Source organism: Magnolia sinica, chromosome 18, assembly GCF_029962835.1.
Source record: "Magnolia sinica isolate HGM2019 chromosome 18, MsV1, whole genome shotgun sequence".
Taxonomy (NCBI): Eukaryota; Viridiplantae; Streptophyta; class Magnoliopsida; order Magnoliales; family Magnoliaceae; genus Magnolia; species Magnolia sinica.
This window is the reverse complement of record NC_080590.1, coordinates 6,808,056-6,824,482: the sequence shown is the minus strand read 5'-3', so window position 1 is coordinate 6,824,482 and position 16,427 is coordinate 6,808,056. Positions and strand designations below refer to the sequence as shown.

Sequence of the window (16,427 nt, the reverse complement as noted above, 5' to 3'; positions counted from 1 at the left end):
ACCGATTACATGAAAGGTTCCTCCTTGAAGCAAAGGTGCGTACTGCGCACATCCACCGGCCTTCATGAGAAAATGACAAAAATGAAACGGTTCTGACCGCCATCTCTACTGGGTGGACATTGCAGGGAATCGCTTCCTTTTTATTTTGAGAGGTATTTGATACTCTGGCTGTGCACGACGCTTGATATACATGCACTTAGAAATGGTACACGTGGAATTCATTAACTCAAATGAAACCGATTAAATTGTGTCGTTAAGTTACAGATCGGATTGATTGAACAACTCTAACCTATGATTCCTGGATATATTCTAACCATTATTTTTCATTATAACCGTCTAATCAATGTCCACCAATCTGATAGTCAGATAATTTAATAAGCGTACCATAAATGTATACTGGTAGTGCAAAATGAGGACATGGAATGTACGAAAATTGACGGTAGGACACTCATCAAATGATACGCACACGTATGTGATTTTGGACATTTTCTTTTAATAGCCCACTTTTTCTATAAAAGTGCACCTGCCTGATCAACGTTAGGTCGATGGCATGCTTACAGTGTATCTTACCTGATAACGGCCTGGATCTCTGACACGTGTGCCATACGCCCCCATCTATGACGTGAGGATCCCCTCGATTGATTCACCACTGCCTTAAAATATGGAAAAGGGGGAGATGGGGCAGCTTCTGTGGAGAAATTTCTGTAAATTGCTAATGTCATACGAAGGTGGGGACGTTAGCTTTCCCCATTTAGAAAACCGTGGCCCATCACCACCTGATAAATGGATGCAATCAACAGGGGTCATTTGTCCCTATTCCTAGTATAGTATACAAAAAAATAATAAATAAATAAATGGTGGTTACCTCACTAAAGAACTCTTCCCATAAATGACAGAGGTGTTATACTGTGCTGTTTGGGTTTTCTGTTGTATTAGTGGTCCAATGGCTCATTGATCTAAACCATTGGTATTCCAGTGATCTCAGAGCACTGTCTGTTATAGTCCTCCTAGTTGAATTGGGACACTTAATCCAATCCATTGATCCAGCCTGTTCATTAGGTCCAGCATACATTTCATGCAAACATCACACAAATTTAACAAATACAACCATTTGATCAATAGCTTTTAATGTGGACGGTCCAGATCATTCACATTAAAATAGGTCAAATCGATCATTTGATTGATCTTTTTGTTAGATCCTACCATGGATTGCTTAAGATTCTAAAGAATCACCTTTTCTATGCCATTGTAACGACCCCAGGCTTGGAAAATGGATGGTTACAGAAAACAAGGTCAAATAAAGGAAAGATTGGGTCATCCAAAGAGACTTTCTCAAAAAAAAAAAAAAAAATTAATAATAATAATAAAGGAAACCACAAGAATGCACACTCACAAATCAAAAGATCACATCAAAGAACACTCCCTCCTACTGTTAGCAAAGGGAAAAAGAACTTATAAATCTCGAACTAAATAAGCTTATAAATGGCCTCCCTCCCTCCATCCCCCTCTTACCTTCTTTGATCTCATTCTCTTTCTACATAATCTCTCTGTCTATCTCTCTACAGCTCCATGGGGGAGGTTCAAGAACTGCACCTCCACATAAACGGTCAGTCACTTACCATCCTCTCTTCTTTTTTCTTGAATTAAGAAAAGATACAAGTTCAAATTGGGCGAAGCTAGACATGCTAGAGGGAAGCCAATCAACAGTTTCCTCCGTCAATCCATCCATCTTCATTTAAAAAAATAAAAATAAAATTGGAATACGATATACATCTTATATGTTTGCAAAATGTTTATTGCCTTCTCTTTCTTCATTTTATTTTGAAATATTTATCCGTTCAAGAAGTCCCTTGTTTCAAAAAAAAAAAAAAATTTGAAATACAATATACCAGTAAATATACCACTACTGCCAATGAGGAAAAAAAAAAAAAAAACCCAAGCATCATATAACTCCTTTCTTTTTTCTTTCCTTATATTCTTCTTTTAAAAAAATTATCAAGTAACTCTCAATATGATAATAGGGAGTTATACCACGTCTACCAGTACAGGGCCTTTTTATCATTATTTATTTCCGTCTATAAAATGTCTATTTTCTCCAAACACATTATCCAATCTTCCAAGGTCTGGCCAACACAACACTCCATGCCAGTGTAGGATTCCAATGCTTGTATCTGTGTCCATCCAACATGTTCAACATAATGCCCTTCTGATTTTCAGCAGTTCCTAATATTTGAAAAAGAAGAAGAAGAAGAAGGTAAAACAAACAGAAACAAGTATATAAGTAGCCAGGGAGTCCATATTTACTTATTTAGTGATCCAAGACTATTGGTCTATTGGCTCCAAAAGATCTCCCAGGTCGATGATCCCAGACATCCAATCTTTGCCTTTTCTCCAGTGACCGCTTTTGCAAGCTGCCATGATCCATTCGCGGTTGAGCCCATCAGATCAATAGTCCAGATCATCACACCAGGACAGAACAGTGTCCTCCACCAAAGTGTCATATAAAACCTCAATGAAATGGGTTTTTTCTTGATCTTCGCCACCCGTGTGGTTATGAAACTCCAAATGATCAATACAGATGAGAAAACGGTCAACATGTATTGCATTTCAAGCACTATTACACATGAAAGAGGACAAACCCTCGCATCTCCCCATTTTCCAAGAGAATTGAGTGATGGTCTTGTCCCATACCATCACTATATCTAACTGATTTCCTAAAGATCACAAGAACCTTCCTAAGTCACTCTAAATCTCAAATTTCCAGCAATGAAAGCAAAGACATGAATCTCCAGCCATTTCCAGAAAGAGTAAAACCCTGTTTAGTTGCCACTTAAAAATGAGTTCATCTCATTTTGGCTAACAGGAATTATGTTTTCAAGATTTTGGAAAGGATTTAAAATAAATTGATCACATAATTTATACAGACTATGATCTCTAATACATAAATACTTAAACAAAAATGAGATGAAAACATTTTAAGTGGAAACCAAACAGGGCCTATGGTTTTAGTCTACATTCACCATATCTTTCCGAAAAAAACTAACTCATGGCACTTGTAAGCTTCCACCAATTAAAGAGAATTCCATTATCTGCGTTCTACAAAGACACGCTCAGAAATTAGATTAATCTAATCACACCAAATAATAGTTCTAAAACTCAGTGACTCAACCTGAAATTCAGCCGAGTCAACTCAACTCAATGAGATTTTGAGCCAAGTCACCAGGAAACTCGCTGGCGAGCGCAACTCAGTTGAGACTCGACCAGATTCGTTGAGTCGGCTCACTGACTCAGTCGACTCGAACCATGTCACTAATTGGGTGATTGCTTTTATTAATAATAATAAGATCAATAAAAGAAAAACAAAATGTGAAGCATGAGATTTGAAGCCTTCTCTTTGTTAGAGAATCAAGTGACTCAACAACCAAGCCATGCACTACACCTTTGAAAATCTATGTCAGCTTTTTATATTCGGTTGAATTAAATAGGTGTGATTATTTAAATATCCTTATTAATTTAATACTTAAATATTGATTTGAGTCAACCAGACCTGAGTGGACATCAAATCAAGTCGAATTTGGTTTTTGGACTATGCTCCAAATTTAATGGCGAACTGTAAAGTTTAAACACGTCACTTCAAAATGTTAATTAAGAAATACATGTAATTAGTGGAAAACGCCTTATGGTAGCCTAAATTTCATGAAGAAATGAGTGGTTAAATTACAACCGCACATGTAACTAGAAGAATTATGGACTCCTCGGTTGCATACATGTAAAAGTTAAATGAGTAATAAAATAGTTAACTGTGATGTCTGGTAATTACCTTTATATCAATTCTCAGCAATGATATTCCCTTTTTATCTGTTTTTATATTGTTCTGTTGGTCTAGAGTCTTGACCTACTTGAGATCTCAAGCAGTGTTACCAAGACATTTGCTACTTTTGTGCTTTGCTTGGGGATACTTGGACACTCCCTGACACATCTAGAGTCCATGTCCCTGTGATGAAGTCAAAATGTTATACTGAGCACTTTAACTGAGATGTCCAAACATGTATCTGTGTTATTGTTTTGTTTCAATGTAGTTTTTTTTTTTCCCTGCCTAACAATTTCCCACCTCGCCTCCACCATCTTGGCATCAAAGAAACCTTACACAGGGCTTCCATTGCACACTCTAGATTTCAGTTTCACCTTTTTTTTCCATTGCAGGTACCATCCCCATGTATAAAATATTCACAGGAGCAGGAGGTCCCTAATATATTAGGATGTTCATTAAATATTCATGTTCTCTATAACTTCTTGAATTAATTATTGCAGTATTTTAATAGTTTCTTAATTGTTTATTTATTAGTTTAGACTTTTTGTTTAATGACATGATTGGAACTAGTCAGATTTTATTTTATTTTTGTCTTTCAAAAGCTTCATTTTTAATACTCAAAAAATAAAAAATAAAAACCTCTGTTTTTTAAATTTATTAATGCCATTTATTTTTCTATTGAAGTGTCACATTTCTTACTTTTTAAGTTGGCTATGCTACAAACTTTAGGACTTCCTTGGAGGCATGCTGTGTACAGGTAAAAAGATTCCATGACCAGTACATGCATGTATCGAAATTGGCCAAAAAACAGTAGCCACCTTTCACTCTTTGAGAATTCCTGACTTTCCACAAAAAACGAACACTCGTCTTAATCCTCTTGTATACCAAAGAGGGAAATCTTCAAAGTATTGTTTTTGACTGACACCGCCCAATCGAATCTTGCTATGCATGCATACATGGGGGCACGCATGTTCTCTCTAAGATCCATTTTATTTGTCTAGTACCCATCTTACAACTAAGACACTAACGCAACTTTCTCTGTTATCTTTCCATTTCAAGAAGCCCAAGAACCAAAGTCACCCAAAGACACAACTGCTATCCAACAACCATCACATCCAAAACCCAGACATTGGCAGCAGTGGCTCTTGGTTGCCCTCAGCATTGCCTTTCTTCTCGGAGGTCAATCCACAGGCACTCTTCTTGGGAGATTCTACTACAATAGAGGGGGAAATAGCAAATGGATGGCAACGCTTATCCAGTCTGCAGGCTTTCCAATACTACTACTACCCCTCTTCCTCTTACCCTCCTCCCCCACCCCCTCTTCCACAATCACCACCATGGCTTGCATGATAACTCCACCTTCTGTAACTGCACTCACCTTTCTCTATGTCTCACTTGGGCTGCTCATTGCTGGTGACAACTTGATGTATTCACATGGCCTCTTATACCTACCTGTCTCAACATATTCCCTCATTTGCGCGACCCAATTGGCCTTTAATGCACTATTCTCATTCTTCCTCAATTCACAGAAGTTCACCCCCTATCTCCTCAACTCTGTAGTCCTGCTCACCTTCTCTGCCTCCCTCCTGGCAGTCTGCTCCAATTCATCGGACACCAAAAGAATCTCCCCAGGGAAGTATGCAGTTGGATTCCTGTGCACGCTGGGTGCATCTGCCATATTCTCCCTATTCCTTTCCCTCACACAGCTTGCCTTTGAGAAGGTCATGAAGAAGGAAAACTTTGCCGCAGTCTTGAAGATGCAAATCTACCTGTCAGCTGTCGCCACATGTGCTTGCATTGTGGGCCTTTTTGCCAGTGGTGACTGGAGGGGTTTGAAGGAAGAGATGGGAGAGTTTGGAAAGGGGGGAGTGTCTTATGTGATGACTTTGGTTTGGATAGCAGTGGCCTGGCAGGTTTCTGCAGTTTGTTCTATGGTATTGATTTTTGAGGTGTCTTCTCTCTTTTGCAATGTCATTAGCACGCTGGGTTTGCCTGTCATCCCAATTCTTGCTGTAATTTTTTTCAACGACAAGATGGATGGGGCAAAGGTTGTGGCTATGTTGTTGGCAATTTGGGGGTTTGTTTCTTACATCTATCAGCACTATGTTGATAGTGCAAAGTCTAAAACAGCACGGACTGAAGTAAATGAAGTCTCTGATGCTTCCAGTGGAGAGAAATAAGTTGATGAACTTTTTGAGAAAAATGCGTGAGGATATCATGAAACTTGAAGAGAAACAAGCTTGAGCATTTGAACTAAGACACTTTTTTCCTGGTACGCTGCATGGTATTTTCCTTTCCTGTTATGCTGCATAGTATTTTCCTTGTATTTGCATATTACTTTGTACTGATTGTTTAATCTCCAAATTGCTACGTTTATAATTTATGAAACATTAATATCATCGGATTTGTCCTCTTGCTTGGAGAGAAATCATTGATGAATTCCCATTTGCTATATATAAGATTCAAATGGAAGCAAGAACTCTATTTATAAAAACATTAAATACTTCCATCTACATTAAAGCCAGAGTCTTGGGATTGAGTTATACACAAGGGACGTGGTTATTTGTCAACCACACAACAAAAAGTTGATCCCCTCTGATGACTACCGCTGGAACAGGTGGGTAAGCACTAGGCAATGTGCAGGGCCTGACCCTGGATTTTGAACTGGTAGGGGCCAGGCCTGTTCGAATTGATTTTGCTGGGGCCAGGCCCAGCCCATTGCCAGCCTTAGTCAGCACTGAAACAACGGAGGGTAACTATTAACAAGAGAGGTTATGAAGGGTTGGAAATTCAACCATTAAAATCTATGGTAAAATAAATAAATAAAAATCAACAGCAGAAATCTAACAAGCAAGTGGCAGGAACTTCCATATCGTTATGATTTCTAATTCCTTATGCAAGAGGAGCCATGATAACAATTAAAATGGCAGAAGAAGTTTCAGATACTATTCTTGGCTTTAGATCTCAGTGGTCTTACCCCCATGCTGATGAGTGAGTTTGTGACCAGAGAGACATTTCAAAAAAATACACTTCTTGGATTCTATAATTCATAGTGGATTGAAGAGATTCCACACATAATGCTAAATAATCTCTGCAAATGTGGATGTTTACGGATGGGCATTGGTAGAGATTTTGATGCTGGGGGGTGAAAAACTAAGACTGCCCTTACCTTATAAAAAAATTTGCGAGTTTGGTGAGGAATTGCTTCTATCAGGATGTCCACTTGCTAAGGCAATGACCTGTTGTGCTCAAACTGGTTTGCTGCAGTTTTGGAGCCCCTTGCTTACCTACCAAAAGATGAAGAATGAAATGAATTATAGGAAGGATATGGACATAACCAAAGAAACAAATCCTCACGGAGAATTAGCTCCCAGCTTAGTCATCTGCCCACACAAGCAGACCACTGAGCAGCAGACTAATCACATCAAACAGCATATAACTAATCAATCAAAACATATCATGGCTGAATGGAGATCCATTTAAAATGTTGAGTAGATTGCAACAGGAAAAATAGATCATCAACTCAGGCGAAGGAAGGACGGTACCAAGGACAGCAACAGCAAGGCGCCAACTACATGAGACAACCAACATAGTGAGCCCTAGGATATTTCCTTTGCAATTTTGGCCATTGTACAAAGAACTGATCGGCTAGGTGTGACTTGTACAGCAGCAAGCCACTTAAGGAGAGCTTCCTCACCCTTGCTATACTCTCGACATAAAAAATGGATGACCATTTTATACCGGCTACCTGCCATGGAAATCAAACAGGTCAAAATTCAATGACGAGCTTCTTTCACAGAGCCAAAGATGGATAAACTGGAACTGGAACTGGAACTAATCAAGGTTAGAAGCATGCCAGACTCCCAAATTCATTGAAACAATCCATTATTTCTATAATGAAAATGGATTGACCATGAAACTTTATGAATTCTCATCTCCTAGAATTATAAGCAGGAATCATAAACTCACGAACACAGCATCCTTCTGGTGTAAAAAGAATTGGATAAAAGGTTAAAAAGAAGATAGAAGTCATGCAAATTTTCCGAATATGAATGAAAATGAATTATGGGAAAGAATCCCAAACTGCTAATAGTCATTCAGAACTACTAGGATGTGGGAAAGTGAGTGGTTAAATAATTTCCAAACAGTGATGGTTTTAGAACAAATGCTAACCTTTAAAAGGAATGCAGACGCACACAGAGGGATACATGTCCCGGGTCCATTGCATAGGATCTGAAGACACAGGATAAGCAGCCCAAAATCATTTTAATTAATCTGAACATTCTGACATAGCTTCATTTTTAATGACCGAAAGATGCAAATAAAGGAAAATGATAAAAGTAATACCACTTGAGGCCTGATTTTAAACATTAGCCATAGGGCATGAACCATTGCAACAAGAGTTGTTCCAACAGAGGTTAAATATGATTGACCCACTTCCCGGCTTCGATATATCTGCATGAACTGAGCAGCCTCTACCATTTTCCCTGCATTTGTCTGCACCAAAACACGATTTGTGAATATATGCTAGAAAAAACCACTCTCGCAGGCAGCATGTCTCCACTGTATTAGGCCAGAAAGTAAATAGGGGGAATTGCACTTTTTTTAGCTACATCGAGTTGAAATGCAGAGCCTTGTTAAGCCCTAAGGATTTGTTTTTATAGACTATAATTGAATTGCACTTTTTTTAGCTACATCAAGTTGAAATGCAAAGCCTTGTTAAGCCCACATGATGCGGGATGGAATGATCTAGCCTAATATGATGCCATAAAATTAAAAGACAAATTAACTAGAGCAATGGAACAACAAAATAAAGCTAATTTACCATAAATTCATAAATTTCAGGTTCATGACATGTCCAAATTCAAGCCTATAACAGTCCCGCAATGTGAACCTCATAAATGAGATAGAACCCCCACGATAATGCAGGTGCATCTCCACACTAGGGTGGGGTGGCCCACGAGGTGGGGTCTGTGTGATTTAGAATGGCCACGGGGTGGGGCCCACTGTGGGACCTGTGAGATGCGGGGTTAACTCACAGGAAGGTCTTGGTCGGTTTGCCTGGGAGGGCCTGGATAAAGGGGGTATTCCAATACTTCCCCCAACAACTTGGGAGCTTTTGGTGCGTTGGCCAATACTCCCTACATCAAGTGGTATTAGAACGGGAGATCAGTGTTCAAGTCTCGTTATCAGTGTGAGTGGATGATGCAGGTGCATCTCCACACTGGGGTGTGGCGGCCCACGAGGTGGGATCTGTGTGATGCAGAATAGCCATGGGTTGAGGCCCACTGTGGGACCTGTGAGATGTGGGGTAGCCCACAATAGGTCCAACATCCAAAATGGTACACACCAATCCATCCATTAGAATGGCACCACTATATCGATGTCCTACACTAAGAATCAGGTTGATCCCACTGGTCAAGGGAGCCAAGTTTGCAGAACATATGTATAGCTCTGAAAAACTTGGCTGGAGTTTTCAAGCCCATCCGACTACTGATATTAGGGACCACATGCTGACTGGACCAGATTTATTTTTGGGCAAACACATACTAGGTCAGACCAACCTGATGTATAGATCAAATCTCAAACCTATATGCCATGTTGGCATGTGTGTGGCGTGCACATGAGCTTTATTGCACACACGTGTGCGCTTAGCAAAGCTCTGAAGTGCAATCACATTATTTTCAGGTCGGGCTGGGAAGAAACATAACAGCTATTGAGGGCTACTTCCTCATTACAAATACCAGGAAACATCGCTAATTTCTATCGTTTGATTCAACTGAATTTTCACAAGTCAATTAGAAAGACGATAAATCATCAAATTTTGCAAAAGATAGCCCATTTCAAAGCTGCTAACAAAATCATAAAAACTGAAGGTAACCAAGTTCATATTTAAAAAGGAAAAAGCTTGAACAAAAGAAAAACATCACTAGAAGACATTCACAACCCTAAGCAAGAATTCTGCCCTTTCCTGATCGTCCATCTCCACCATGCATGCCCTACATGGCCAAAGTGGTCGTCATCTGGGAAGGTTGATACAGTAGACAACCAAGTAGATGCTTCATAACTCAAACATGAACTATCCAAATCACACATCAATGGTCCACAAATGGATGGTCAAAAATTGATCATAAAAATGAACGGTCTGATGTCAATGTGCAATAGCCGTACTATTTGGACAGCTAATATTGTCTTATCTAACCACATCAACTTTTAAGCTATCGTCCTTTCAGGCAGTGGCCCACCACATGAATGGTCCCAATCACCCCAGACCATAGGTATGTTGGAGATGGTCAGTAGAAAGTAGTATTTTCAACATCAACAAGAAATTCAAGGGATCCATACAAAGATTCAAGATACACAAGATACATGAGATTCAGGTAAAAACCGATTTGCCATATTACCTGATGAACCAAGGATTCTTCCATCGCCTGAGCTTTTTGAAGACTCATATTATCCGTAGCGGCGGCGATGTATGATCGGGGCGTGAACTTGTCCTTATCAAGCACCGCCAAAAGATTAAGCATCTCGGCCGTGTGGCCCCCTACATTGGTAAAATCAACGATGATAAGATGACAACGATGACCATGATGATGGTGATGGTGATGATGTGATAATCATACCGGAGCCCAGAACAATAAGAGTGCTATAGGATTGCGGCAGCGACGTAGTGCAAAGGGGTTTGCCGCTCTGGAAGAATACATAAGCGACACGTATCGCAATGAGTGTGATGATGATGATGATAATGGTGGGACCCATTGATGTAAGATCCATGGCAGATATCAGCAATTTCTAATCGCGATCTTCGATTCTTTCGACTGAGAAGCTCGATTGAGTGATTGCAGGTTTTTCAAATCTTTCAAGATAACTTCTGGTGTAATTAACATGAAAAAAAAAAAAAAAAAATCAGGATTTTAGCGAGGAATTGAAATTAATAAGAACAGGAAATTTTACAAAATGCCCTCTCTGATTTCTGTTTATTACGTTTTGCGATTTTTTTATTTTTTATTAAATAGGATCAAAAAAAAAAAAAAAAAAACGAAGGCGATTTTAAGAGAGAAATACCGGTCGTCGGGATATTCAGTCCGTCGCAGCTCTCTCTTCTTCCCCTCCCCTCTCCACGAGGAATCGCCGTGGTACCGATTATAAGCATGAGAAATCTTTAGTACTCTGGCAGAGTTTGATGGATGATACGCAGGCACTTAGAACTTGCATACGTGGCACACAAGTCAGCCAGATTAAATGTTTCAGATTATTGAATCCATTTTAGTTGCATCATGAACCAAAACCTACGATTATTTGCCAATCGGGCCATCAGATTAGTGGACATTTAGTGGATGGTTAATAATGAAAATTATCGACTGGTCCTCTCTCGAACAACTGTCCACCAATCAGAGGTCAGGATTCTTCGACGGATTCTGATTTTATAACTTAGTGACGGTGGGTTCCACATTGTAGTTGATTTAATATGAGTTTATATGTGCCACGTGTACAGTTTCTAAGTGCCTGCTTATCAAGCGCCATGCTCTGCATGAGTATAATATAACACAGGTGTAAGCATATACTCTCGCGGCAGGGAAACGCTACCCGGCTGGTGGGCCCATCCCATCTGGAAACAGGGAAGCCAACGGACACAGAGGGCGTTATTTGATACTCCGTCAGAATGCGATGGTTGATAGACGTGGCAAACTCAAATTGGACTGGTCAAATTATGTGGTCTACTGTAGATTGGTCATTGTCCACGAACAAGATCATTTGAACAATCCTAACCTTTGATTCGTGGACACTTGTTTATTGAAATCTGACCGTTCGTATGTCTGCCCATATGCTAGTTTCACAATCAAGCTATTGTGACCTCTGTTTTATGATCCATCTAAAGTGGCCATTCCGTGTGGACGGTTTAATTGATATTGCATGTATAAGCATATATGTATATAAATATTCATCCACTGTTGTAGAGTAATTACTTGATATGCTAAGGAGTGTACAACGCTTGATAGGAATCTAAAACTTACGTGAGTTATGACGGAAGCGGATTGCGTGCTGAGTAAACTTCGTGGTGCCCACTGTCATTCATGCATCTTATCAACTCCGACCATTTATCTTATCATATCATTTTAAGATTTAACTCAAAAGCGAATCATTTACAAAGCTCAAGTGGACCACACCACTGGAAACAGTGTGAATTGTACATTTACCGTTGAAAAGATCCTGGGAGCCAAAGAAGTTTTAGATCAAGCTAATATTTTTTTTTCTTTCATCCATGTCTTTGTATTCATATGAACAGTTTTGATGGCAAATAAACATCTCCGCAGGCCTTAGAAAGTTTTCAACAGTGGAAATAAATACTTTCACTGATTTTTGTGGCTTGGCCACTTGAGATTTGTATATGCTTTAATTTTGGGCTCAACTCCTAAAATGATTTGAAAAAAATGAATGGACAGCATGGAAAAACTACATGCACTCACGGTAGGCCCAACACAGTTTACTCAGTCCCATAATAGATACACGCAAACTGATTTCAGTACTGACCAACATAAATGATACAACTATGAAGTACCACAAGCTTATAAATTTAGGTTTCATAGTTGAAACCGTCTATGGTGTGGTTTTTATGCCATGTAGGGTTCGTGGTTAGAACTTAAATAGGGTTTATGACAGACCCTCTACCAGTCCCACATGCTAGGTTGTCCAATGTCCTTTGAATGGTCTCTTTAAGTATGGTAAGGTTTTTTTTTTTTTTTTTGTAAGTTTTATCTATTTATAAATAATTATTGTGGGCTTATTTTTTTATAGTTATTTTGAGAGTTGCATGTATGCTAATATTTAATAGTTGGGTGTTTACTTTTATGTATTAATTTATTAATGATAGGGATTAATTCAACCTAACTTGATCTCAACTCAACCTAACTCACATTATGTTAAGGTTGAACATTAGGCTGAGCTAAGATTAGGTCTACAGTTGGGTTGGGTTTGACTAGCCTATGCTGGATTTGGGCTAATCCGCAGTTTAACCTGATCAATCTTTGTTGTCAGAAATTTTTGAATTTAAAAATATGAAAAATTATTATTATTATTTATGTTTGTGATTTAGCATTGAGTTTAGTCTTACATTGAAAATGAAATGAAAAATATTAAAATTTTATATTGATAACTAAGGATATGTCATGGGACCAACCTCACACACATATGTAAAGCACACGACATGGTGTGAGTATCTTATATTCAGATAAAGCTTTCTCATTCTTCTATTCCAAATGCAAGAAAGAGGAACTTGGTGCATGGAAATGAAATAAAATGAGAGTAAATGGACTTGCAAATGAAATCTTATATCTGAGAGAGAATTTGAACTTTTTAAGATCCCTTGGAGAATCGGAGAAATAAGTAAAATTGTCGCTAAGTACATACCTACCATACTTGTAGCATGTCAATGTTACTCCAAAACAATTTAATCATCTGCTACATCACTAAATCACAGTAATATAATAATCTAACCTATCTAAAGGTTGGTCGTTTAAATGGACAATTAAAAATATTGGCAAGTTGCTCGTTTGTGATTCTTACAGTTGTGGCCTACCATAGGCTCAAAATTTCTTCTTTTTTGACTGAAGTATATGTTTCAATTGGCTTATTATAATTATTATATTAAATATCCCATATGTACATTGATTTAAGATATTAAAGCCGATTTAAGGTATCACATTTGTTTCTTTAAATATATTAATTTTTTTTAATGCATTTCATTTACTCTCATCCAAACATAATCAAGTAAGTCATTTACTTTCCATTCACCTACCTTAAATTATATTTCCCATTTACCTCTAGTTATAAGCTCCTGAACAAGGATTTTCTCTTTGCATTTTTTCAACTAGGCAAATTAACAAAAGTAGGTTTGGATTTGTGTGGTTAAAATTGCATTTGCATTTAGTCCAAACCGTTCATCTCGTAAAAGAATTGTTGTATCACGAGGCCAGAGTTGCTAAGACCAAATGCATTGATGATATTCCTTATTGTAGTTGAAATCGTGTGTGCATATGATTAAGGTTGTTCGTCTTAAAGGAAAGTTGTTATATTCCATGAGTAGAATTGTTGGGACCAATGCATTGAAGATCTTCTTTATGAAGGTAAAATTGTCTTTAAGACAACAATTGAAACATTCATAAACTCTCCAAATAATTTCTTTATCATTTATTGTTTACAATATTTAAAAATTTTTAATTTTATTTCTTTATTAGAACCAACAATTGCATCCATATCATCATTACTATTTTTTATTATAATTAATTTACTTTTATCTATATGTTCACTTAAACATTAGAACAAAATTACCTTATACAGGTGACAATCTAGCCTTAAGGGCCTATTCGTCTTACCATTTACCATGATAAATGGTGGTAAATGGATCAGAATTACTTTTAATAGATGTTTGGTAAGAGATTGAAATCAATAAAGTAAATGTCCCTCATAAATCGAGATAGCAGAACACATGTCATTCAACCTGTCTATCATATGCACCACTTCATGTTCTCCTTAAAACTGAGGTGGGCAACGATAAAGGGAACAGTTGGATACCGATGACCACCATTGAAAACCTTCCAATTACATGTGGGCTCGCCTTGCTTTGTATGTGCCATCCAATTTATTCAGAAGATGTGTCTGATTAGGACCTTTCAAATAATAACTGTGGCCCACTTCTTCTTTTTTTTCTATTTACACCATCTAAACCATTTATAAGATATGGTTGATTAGACTAAGATGAATTGGACACCTAAAAAATCAAGCCATTCTAAAAGTATGTTATGATTTTAGGGTTTAGGGTTTAGATGGTGTAAACCCTAAAGAAAGTTAGACCTATTTTGTACAAATGATCTCAACCGTCCATATTGGATCCCATTGATCATATGGCTAAGATTATTAGGTCAGTGTTATGTTTGCATGTTAGCCCATGAAACGCGTGCTGGACCTAATGGACAGTCTAGATCAACCCATGGGACTCTTTAACTGTCCCAGTGCAAAAATAAAAATAAAAAAATACACTAATGGAAAGTCTAGATCAATCCATGGGATTGTTTAACTGTTCCAATGCAAAAGAAAAAATAGAAAGGAAAAAAAAAAAAAAAACCACTTGAGAAGTGTTAAAGCTAAGATATTTTTAAATCCTTGCATTCCAGCCACACGATTTTGAGTGGGTGGACCTACTCAAGCACGACTTCAATGCGCACAGTGAGCACCGAGAGTCGGTGTGCACACTCTCCCTACCATTAAAAGATAGTTGGCAGGAATCCAGCAATCATTTTAGAATAGAAATCTTTAAACACCCAATAAAAAAAATGCATGTCGGCGATTCCTGTCCCACCATTATCGGATGGTGGGAGATGTGTGCGCACCAACCCTCAACGGTACTATGCGCAGACAATCTTCTCCCATTCCATTCGCCCAAAGTCTCCTCTTTAAAGTGGAGAATGTGGTCATAAGTATTTAAATTCCTACAACTACTCCACCAAAACCAATGTCAATGCTCATATGTTTGTATTCAAATTGGAATGCAACCCACCCCTGCTTTTCATAAATCATGGACATTTATTTCATTGAAATCACATGACCATATTGAATGGTTCTCCAGTGGGCCCACCAAATAAATGGCCCATCTGGATTGGGGCCTAGACTAAGGAAATCAATGGGCTGGGCTGAGCGGTTGAGTTTTAAAGCCTGGCCCAATTTGGGATGGGCTTGGACTGGAATATAGGCTTTATGGGTGGGGGGTCTTGGGCCTAAATTTTAAGTCCTTTTAATAACTGGGCCGATCTTGGGCTCAAGGGCATTTTGGTCATATATCATCACATGCCGGCTAAAATACTAGGCCAGAGGACCGAGCCCAGTCCTAAAAATTTAGCCCATTTATTAATAGGGCTGGGCTTAGGCTGTCACCAGGACACGAGTCCGGTCAGGCCGGCATTTTGTCACATATCGTGCATGATGGTGCACACCTAATGAACAGCCCAGATCTTACTTGGGCTGTAAATAATCATCATGGGCCAGGCTTGGGACTTCATTTTGGCCGGTCACGGGACCCACGGGCTCAGACAAGGATTTACCATGTGGACTGGCTTGGACGGCTATCGGTCCGGCCCATTGACAGCCCTACCTACCTGCTTCATGCCCGATTATGGCTGTCACGGGTCGCGTAGACGGCTGATTAATGAATGTGGTGGTCCCAAGACATAATTTCAGTCCAATATATAAACAGCCTGGGCCCACAAAGGGATGGCCCATTGACTACCACTTTTAGAACAACCAATGTGAAGACTCCAGCACACCCATGGAACAAGCGAAATGACGAAAATGCCCTAGAACATGACCAAAGACGTTTCTTGGGCCTTCATAATTGTTGCTGAGCCATGGATGGGACCCAATCTCAAGAGCCCTAAGGGTGGGCCCACCAACAGTTGCCACAAAAACGAGAGAATTTTTTTGATACAATGGAAGGATTGAGTCATTTTAAAGAAGAAGACAAGGGAAATGGGCTTTCACTAAATCTGCCTGCCAACTCCCAAAGCTATCCGACACACAGGCCCTACGAAAATGTCTACACAAGGACCACCTCATGCAACCGTTG

General features: G+C 38.8%; 2 protein-coding genes across 6 annotated transcripts; one reads left to right on the top strand and one right to left on the bottom strand.

The window, feature by feature from the left end:
* Window positions 1–1,494: 1,494 nt before the first annotated feature.
* LOC131232766 (probable purine permease 11) lies at window positions 1,495–6,072 on the top strand. Its single transcript, XM_058229239.1, has 2 exons — window positions 1,495–1,606; window positions 4,871–6,072. Exons 1-2 carry the CDS (start codon window positions 1,570–1,572, stop codon window positions 5,989–5,991), a joined length of 1,158 nt encoding a protein of 385 aa, XP_058085222.1. The 5' UTR covers window positions 1,495–1,569; the 3' UTR covers window positions 5,992–6,072.
* LOC131232767 (uncharacterized) lies at window positions 1,514–11,061 on the bottom strand. Of its 5 annotated transcripts, none has more exons than XR_009164930.1 (8): window positions 10,877–11,060; window positions 10,435–10,682; window positions 10,216–10,355; window positions 8,159–8,308; window positions 7,985–8,044; window positions 7,357–7,559; window positions 6,981–7,098; window positions 1,514–1,587 (listed from the first exon to the last, which is right to left on the bottom strand). XR_009164930.1 is itself a non-coding variant. In XM_058229242.1 (7 exons), the coding sequence occupies exons 2-6, from the start codon at window positions 10,583–10,585 to the stop codon at window positions 7,383–7,385; spliced, it is 678 nt and encodes a 225-aa protein (XP_058085225.1). In that variant the 5' UTR covers window positions 10,586–10,679; window positions 10,877–11,061; the 3' UTR covers window positions 6,667–7,098; window positions 7,357–7,382. The 5 variants fall into 5 exon arrangements, 2 of the variants coding, with proteins under 2 accessions (XP_058085225.1, XP_058085223.1); XR_009164929.1 differs by lacking the exon at window positions 1,514–1,587 and adding an exon at window positions 2,074–2,223; XR_009164931.1 differs by lacking the exon at window positions 1,514–1,587 and adding an exon at window positions 6,268–6,548.
* Between the last annotated feature and the right edge of the window lie 5,366 nt (window positions 11,062–16,427).

What these genes read in the sequence shown, in the direction of transcription:
- LOC131232766 (XM_058229239.1), top strand. Translation starts at nt 1,570, where the DNA reads ATGGGGGAGGTTCAAGAACTGCACCTCCACATAAACG. An exon ending in ACTGCACCTCCACATAAACG is followed by an intron (nt 1,607 to 4,870) that starts GTCAGTCACTTA and finishes TTCCATTTCAAG; the next exon opens with AAGCCCAAGAACCAAAGTCA.
- LOC131232767 (XM_058229242.1), bottom strand. Translation starts at nt 10,585, where the DNA reads ATGGATCTTACATCAATGGGTCCCACCATTATCATCATCATCATCACA. An exon ending in AAGAATCCTTGGTTCATCAG is followed by an intron (nt 8,309 to 10,215) that starts GTAATATGGCAA and finishes GTTTTGGTGCAG; the next exon opens with ACAAATGCAGGGAAAATGGT. An exon ending in CGTCTGCATTCCTTTTAAAG is followed by an intron (nt 7,560 to 7,984) that starts GTTAGCATTTGT and finishes TTTCCATGGCAG; the next exon opens with GTAGCCGGTATAAAATGGTC.